The 8,356-nt window shown below is 43.6% G+C and overlaps 1 protein-coding gene and 1 non-coding gene across 2 annotated transcripts in view; both read left to right on the top strand.

Annotated features, from left to right (window-relative positions):
• The first annotated feature begins 669 nt into the window (after window positions 1–669).
• Window positions 670–8,356, top strand: part of LOC129831276 (chloride channel protein 1-like) — a 39,265-nt gene continuing 31,578 nt past the window's right edge. The window contains exon 1 of the mRNA XM_055894522.1: window positions 670–817. Within this exon, the coding sequence (XP_055750497.1) occupies window positions 767–817 (51 nt within the window). The 5' untranslated portion in view covers window positions 670–766. The remainder of the gene's footprint in view (window positions 818–8,356) is intronic.
• On the top strand, window positions 5,433–5,485 carry LOC129831487 (U7 small nuclear RNA). Its single transcript, XR_008755736.1, has one exon. It is a non-coding gene; the product is annotated as a U7 small nuclear RNA (small nuclear RNA).

The following is an 8,356-nucleotide window of genomic DNA, read 5'->3' as shown; positions in this document are numbered from 1 at the left end:
TTAATTAATTTCATCTTTAATGAAGTTCAGTAGTATCTTGAACTCCTTGGATATTTTTCTGAGTTCCGAATGTTTTTCTTTTTGACGGGCACTGCATATCAACATCTGTTTTCTCGACTCTCGTAGTTGCTGGATCAGACAGTGGCAGTTGCTAGACCCTGAACCTTGCTATATCCTGAATGCTCCAAACCCAACAAGCCAAAAGAACATCCTGTGCCATAGCCTCAACAAAGTGCAGTGCCAACTCCAACGAGGAACATCCCTCACAGCAGGCCACGTCCAATGAACTATCTCGCTCTCTCATTCCCTGTCTACACCCCCCTCCCCTTCTGTCTCTCTCTCCCCCTTCCCTGCTGTTCCTCTATTCAAATTAACAGGTTCTCAAAGTCTTAGGGGGTCGCCCCAGGCAACAGGATGGGTACGCCATTAGCCACTGCTACAGTCTGAGCTGCCTATCTGATAGAGGGAGCGATAGAGGGAGAGATGGGTTAGTGAGGCATGGGGCGTCTGCTCGTTCACACGCACTGCTTACCAGGACAGGGGTGGGCAATCCGAGTGGTGGAGGGAAGAGGGGGAGGGGGGAGGGGGGGGGGTCTACTGCAAGGGCTCGTTTACACTGTGTCAGAATGTGTGTGTGTGCGGGAGAGTATCTATCTCTCTGTGTGTGTCTCCAGTGTGCGTCTGCGCGTACTCTCCGGCGCGAACTCAGAGCTGGAAATGCTGATACCGGCAGCTGGTTTATTTTTGGGTCAGTGACAGTGTGTCAATGGCCGCAGATGCGTCGGAAAGGAAGGCTCTGAGATACCAACAGACCCTGGTCAGTTCTTTCTCCCACGCTCTCTTCCTCTCTCTCTCTCTCTCGATCTCTCTGTCTCTCTCCTCTCACTTCCTATCCCTCTCCGTAACTCTGTCAGTAACTTCTCCTCTGATCTCATTCCATTCGCTCTCAGCGTACCACTGTGTAACGCTGCCTATCTCTGCCGCTTCATCTCGAACTCGGAAATGAATCTTGCGCAATCTCTTGCATGACATATCGGGTCGTCCCTGCTCTTGCATAGGGAGCATGGGGAGGGACACAGTATTGTCACGGTGGTCACAGAGACTTCTTAGAAGGTCTGTTACTGTGGCAACAGGCTCATGGCAACAGGTGTCTTGTGTGTCTGAGGACCACACACCTTCAGTCTCCGTCTCAACTCTCTCTCACCGTCTTGCTCTTTCTCTCTCTGCCTTTCTCGGCCACCTGTTCATTAGCCTCTCCACCTTTCAGTCCTTTCGTTGCTTACCCACAAACATAATGCATTTTTAAGAGGAAATATATGTTTGTTAGTTCAACTACCTCCTTGGTATTTTATGGTGGTAAGTGCCTCTCCATGCTCTCAGATGGACCTGGGAGAAATGTGTGCATGAAAGTGTGATTTCCTCCATGGTGATAAATCTAGGTTTAAAGCCGTGTGGTGTGGTGTGGGAAAGGGTAAACCCAATTGTGCACGTGGAATATGCTTGTAATCTCCGCTCGTCACGTAGTCTAAGACCCCGGGGAACAGATTGTTCCAAAACATCTGGAGGGACTTAAACCATTGGACGTTCAGAAAGTTTTTGGGATTCTTAAGAAACACGCAGGATGTAAATTGGTGTGGCATATTGTGTTTAACAGGGAAACAGTATACCGTGGGGCTTTGGCTAAGGCCATAGGCTGTTAGTCTGTGTGTCCACATGGTGATGGGTGTGTGTGTGTGTGTGTCTACACCTGTGTATCTGCGTGCGGGTGTGTGTGCATGTACTGTAGGTCCTGTGTGTGTGTGTGTGTGTGTGTGTGTGTGTGTGTGTGTGTGTGTGTGTGTGTGTGTGTGTGTGTGTGTGTGTGTGTGTGTGTGTGTGTGTGTGTGTGTGTGTGTGTGTGTGTGTGTAGGCCATGTGGACTGTGATAACCGTATGTTTACACTGTCGCCCGGGGAGCCGGGCTATATTGAGAAGTGCCACTTTTTTGGAGCGGGAGTTTGTTTCTGTTCTCCTTGTCATTGTGCTGGGGAGGATCAAGAAATTATATCACCTGGGGGCCTCCCATTTCATTTGAACAAGATGCCATTGCCAGGCACAATAGAGAGTTATGTGGAGAGTTGTTGACAGACATGCAGAGAATGTATGTGGTTAATACTCTGGAAGACTTTGACTTTACATTCCCGTCATGTGGCCTATTGCTATAGATGTCACGCGTCTATAGGTCGAGCCGACCAGCAGATGAATGGACCTGCAAACATACAGACAGACACAGACAGGCCGACAGACAGGCAGACAGGCAGATAGAGACAGACACAGGCAGGCAGGAAGTAGATAGTTAGATTCCTATTTTTTACTACTACTACTATTACTATTATTACTACAATGACTTCTTATATTTTGGTGTCACTGCTGGTGCCATTAGGCTGCCACTTGAGGACATGTTATATTGTGAATACAGTTAAGGGTGTTGTCAGGCCCGACATGCAGGGGAAAGCCCTGCAACCGCTAACAGTGATTATTCATTGTCACGTTGGTATAATGGATCGGGAGACAGACGCAGGAATGCATAATAGGATTTTTTATTGTACAAAATTACGGCGTGCCGTGTAAAGGCACGGGGACGAAGACCAAACAAACACGTATACAAAACACAGGGTTGAGACCCAAACAAAAGAGCGAGGAGTACCTTTAATAAATAACACACGCGCACAATGATTAACACATGGGACGAGTCCCGTAATCATCTGCGCAATCCACAATGGCACGAAAGCCCAAAACACAGCACAGGTACTCACATGCACCAACGGACTTTGGAACACTAATGGACAGCCCAATGGAAACCAAAGGGCACACTTATACGTGTACTAATCAGTGGGAACGTCGCTCTGGATAAGAGCGTCTGCTAAATGACTAAAATGTAAATGTAAATGGAACAGGGGACAGGTGTGCGTAAAAGTTCCAGAGGGATTCGTGACATTCATAACATGACCGTTATGTATTTTATCCATCCGAGTTATCAGTAACAGCTTGACAGTGTAATACATGGAATTCTTCACGTTACATTGTCAAGCTGTTACTAAAAAAAAAAACGTACGGACGGAATCCGTAACTGTCATAAGGCAGAGCTCATGAGTCATAATCTATTCTCATGCTGTTTTCTCTGATTTGAATCCACCCTAACTATCTCACAGGTGTGTCCAGGTATGTGCCTTCATTGTGAAAACTACAAAAAGAGCCGTTATGATGTTCATTGAGATGACATCTATTTTGCCGTTTTGATCAAATCCACACTGAGCGATTGATGTCTCTCTGTATACTTTATGATAATCGTGCTTGCTTTCCGCTTTACGAACATGCCCAAATGTCGTGGTCCATTCACACGTACCTCCCCTTACAGAAATCCTTGAGGGTCAGCGGGACGGACAAGCAGACAGATAGTGAGAGATTGAGAGATACACCCGGAGGGCGAGAGATAGAGAGAGTGAGAGGTGTGGAGAAGTGTGTAGTGGTGAACGTTGGGTCACACCGGTGCTAAATATAACTCCCAGAGTAGAGTTACACCCGGTGAGAAAGGGGGAGAGAGGGAAAGTGTTCGAGGAGCATGAGGTGTAGAGGCAGAAGAGCGCGAGGGGCTCAGAGGGGAGGAGAAATATGGAGAAAGAGGGGGATTACATGTACTGACAGAGGTAGGGAAAGGCAGAGGATGACTGAAATAGACTGATGGGAGTTGTGAGAGAGCAGGGATAAAACACGTGTATCAGGCACACAGGTATCATTTCTAATTTGAAAATGTTGACCATTCAAATATGTTGAACTTTTAAATTGGCCCGCTTGGTGATAAGGTGTTCATACAGGCACTTTACAAGACTGATCTGGCACATAATGTATCGACAAGCAAACTGATGGGGACGTTAACCATTTTGAAATAATATTACAATGGTTACAAAACCTTTAGCATGTGACCTACTGTGACCTACTGTGTAGTGTATTAGTAGTTAGTAGTATATTATATTGTGTAGAATAGCCAATAGCCGTATGATAGTGATGCATTACAGCCATGGACCAGTTAGTTGACTGTCCGAAGTTAGATCCAGTTAGATGCTAGTTAAGTAAATGCCTAGTAAATGTTTGTGAATACATCTGTGTGTTACTAGACATATATATTTGGTGAAATCTTTAAGATCCCAACTCGCCCATGGCCTTTGTTCGAGGAGTGAGCATCAAAGAGATTTGCCTTCCTGTCACAGGAGTTTGCCAAGATGTTATGTTACCACAATATATCCTGAAGGTGAAAGACGGCCTTGAGTTTGTACAGAAACCACTAGGAAACACAAGGACCCTGATGAAAAATAGGGAAAATATGAATGGAGTGAGGATTAAGTCTTGAGGTACACCTCTCGCTATTAAGGGAATCTGTAGGGGGAGAATTTCCACAAGTTCCCCAAACAATATTTGTAAATCAAACTTACAGTATCGAATCTTTAAGAATGAAACCAAATGTTTCTATAAAACATTATTAGACATGATGTTTTGTCATTATTAACATGATTCTCTTTTGAGTATCTTTTGGTGTGTGGAGGATCGTCACTCAATTGCAGGTGGGGTTTCAGCTAACCTCACCTTGCACTATTTTCTAGGGGTGAGTCGGTTGAGAGAGGTTTCTTCTTCCTTGGTATAGTATAACAAGTGGCATAACAAGGCTTTACTGCTGCACTTCAGGGGACTGAAAGTATTTCTGACTCCGTTTCTGGAGGCTAGTATTTCCCAGTAAATCCATGACTACAGCCAAATGGATTTTGTGTACACATAATATCCTTAAGTCTGCTACTGATACCTGTGTTGAATTCAGTCATTCAAAATCCAACAACAGACTGTTATAAAAGATTCATTGTAACTAAATCCTGTCCACAGAATCTGCAGAAGGCAGCTGGGAAAGTTCCCACATGAAAAATATTACCGTTTACCGTTTACAGTACTTACTATAGAATTATGTAGTAAACTGTAGAATACTATACTACACACTGTAGTATCCCTCGATTGTGTAGTGCTTACTGTAGAATTTTGTAGTATACTGTAGAATACTACATTACACACTGTAATATCCTTTGGTCATGTAATGCTTTCTATAGATGTTGTAGAAAACTGTAGAATACTATAGTAAATACTACATTATTATCCGCAAAAAACACCGCAGTAAATACTATTTCCGCAAAAACACCACACTTGTTTAACTATAGTAAATGCTACAGTATTTAATTTGTAAATACTCTGTCCATTCCCCTCCCCCATATCGCAATTTGTGCCACCCATAAATTAGAGACCTACATGCCAAGTATAGACCATATTATTGTGTTCCCTACATGTTATAGAAAAGAGTAGAAGCTCTGAACTATCAGTTCAGTCCCCAGTCCTACCTACCTACAGGTTATGGAAAATGTACTCTTTTAGTATTTCTCCAGTAGGTTTCCTCAAGGAGAAAGCCTCCGCTTCTATGTCAAAGACAATAAAACATAGTAAATACTACAGTAATGTCCACAAAAACACTACAGTAAATACTACGGTGTACTACAATACGCAAAAACACTACATGAATTACTATAGTATGTACTACAGTTTTCTTTCACTACAGTATTTATACTATACTTAACTACAAATAATACAGTATGCTACAGTGAATACTACAGTAAAGCCAGAAAAAACACTACAGTGAATACCATAGTATTTTTTTTTAAAGACATCCCCATATATTATCTTGTTTAATTCCTAATTTTAACCCCTTAGTGCCTGTTTTTGAAATGATACAACTTCCAACATATTGTTCTAGTAAGAGGTTTGTTGGACAGTGAAAGCTGATACAGGTATAATACAGTCTGATACTTATTGTCAGTGTATCCCATGGGAAGCCTGACTGTGATATGTCTGGTCCAATGGAAGTCATGTCGAGTGTGCAGCTCAGTTTCATCTCATGCTATGTTGGGGATTTATTTGCTATACGTTTCCATGTGTATGACCAAGTACAGTAGTCTTTCTAGGAGCCACAGAGACAGACCTGTATGTGTACACTAAATGAAGAGGTGTTGAAAGGTTATTGAAAGGCCGGCCCAACGCGTCAATGCTAGGCACCACTTGTCACTACTTGTCGCAATGTTGACCAGCGATCAACTGCACTATGCAGATGTGGTTTGTATCTGAGCGCTCATAGTATACTAGAGGATTTTCAGACTCCACACAACAGATTGTTGGTTTCCCCCAAAATATTTTGTTTCACTAATTCAATGATGTCTATGTGCTTGTGGTGTACCATGGTAAATTACGTGAGAAAGATACGTTGATCAGATCAAAATGTTCACTAAACAAAGGTACAGTATGTGTATGGATGTATGGGTTCTACTCGATATTGCATATTGTCCCAAGCAGCCCAGCACCCCATTGACATTGATCTGTGTCTGATTTCAGGAGGATGTTTTGTGTCAACATGCCCTATCCACTGTGTCATAGGCCTTTTCTAATTTTGGCAAAAGTCCATCCTCCACCCTCTCTCCTCCGTCTTCTCTACTCCGTGGCCTGGAAACCGATGAGTGGTTTGAGGAGACCTTTTTCAAACGGAAGCGAGGAAGGACGTAGGAGAGAGGACGCAGGAGTTCAGCAAATCCAATTGAGAAAAGGCCATAGTATGGAGTTGCAATGTAGGCCTTCACTTTGTGGAACAGATACACTACATGGCCAAAAGTATGGACACCCCTTCAAATGAGTGTATTCGTATATTTCAGACACACCCGTTGCTGACAGGTGTATATAATCGATCACACAGCCATGCAATCTCCATAGACAAACATTGCCAGCAGAATGGCCCGTACTGACAAGCTCAGTGACTTTCAACGTGGCACCGTCATAGGATGCCACCTTTCCAACAAGTCAGTTCATCAAATTTATGCCCTGCTAGATCTGCCCCGGTCAACTGTACGTGCTGTTATTGTGAAGTGGAAAGTTCTAGGAGCAACAGCGGCTCAGCAGCGAAGCGGAAGCCACACAAGCTCACAGAACGGGACCGCCGAGTGCTGTAGCTCGTAAAAAACCTCTGTCCTCCGTTGCAACACTCACTACCGAGTTCCTAACTGCCTCTGGAAGCAACGTCAGCACAACAACTGTTCATCGGGATCTTCGCACAAGCATAAGATCACCACGCGCAATGCCAAGCGTCGGCTGGAGTGGTGTAAAGCTCGCCGCCATTGGAGCAGTGGAAACACGTTCTCTGGAGTGATGAGTCAGGCTTCACCATCTGACAATCCGACAAACTAATCTGGGTTTGGCGGATGCCAGGAAAATGCGTCCTGCCAACTGTAAAGTTTGGTGGAGGAGCAATAATGGTCTGGGGCTGTTTTTCATGGTTCATGATAGGCCCCTTTGTTCCAGTAAAGGGAAATATTAATGCTACAGCTTACAATGACATTCTAGACGATTCTGTGCTTCCAACGTTGTGGCAACAGTTTGTGGAAGGCCCTTTCCTGCTTCAGCCTGACATTGCCCCCGTGCACAAAGCGAGGTCCATACAGAAATGGTTTGTCAAGATCGGTGTGGAAGAACTAGACTGGCCTGCACAGAGCCCTGACCTCAACCCCATCGAACACCTTTGGGATTATTTGGAACGCGGAATGCGAGCCAGGCCTAATCGCCCAACATCAGTGCCCGACCTCAATAATGCTCTTGTGGCTGAATGGAAGCAAGTCCCCACAGCAATGTTCCAATGTCTAGTGGAAAGCCTTCCCAGAAGAGTGGAGCGAAGGGGGGACCAACTCCATATTAATGACCATTTGGAATGAGATGTTTGATGAGCAGGTGTCCACCTACTTTTGGCAATGTTGTGTATAAGAATTGCTTTAAAGGACATTACATGTAGACTACAACAATGGAGGCTGCACATAGTGTCTCGGTAATAAGCAAACATGAATCATTCGATTATTTGTGTTTTACATGGAACCTCACATTAACTGAACTGTATTATGACCAGTGGTGGAAAAAGTACCCAATTGTCATACTTGAGTAGAAAGTTACTCAAGTAAAAATGAAAGTCACCCAGTAAAATACTACTTGAGTAAAAGTCTAAAAGTATTTGGTTTTAAATATACTTAAGTATCAAAAATAAATGTAATTGCTAAAATATACTTAAGTATCAAAAGTAGAAGTAAAAGTATAAATAATTTCAAATTCCTGATCTTAAGCAAAGCAGATGGCTCCATGTTCTTGTTTGTTTGTATTATGTTGTGTTTATTTATTAAAACACTCACTCCCTGAACTTGCTTCCCGACTCTCAGTGCACATTGTTACAACAAGTGTGTGAATTTCACAATTTTCCTGT

This window comes from Salvelinus fontinalis, chromosome 32 (genome assembly GCF_029448725.1).
Source record: "Salvelinus fontinalis isolate EN_2023a chromosome 32, ASM2944872v1, whole genome shotgun sequence".
In the NCBI taxonomy this organism is placed as follows: domain Eukaryota; kingdom Metazoa; phylum Chordata; class Actinopteri; order Salmoniformes; family Salmonidae; genus Salvelinus; species Salvelinus fontinalis.
This window is presented reverse-complemented; position numbering and strand designations above follow the sequence as displayed.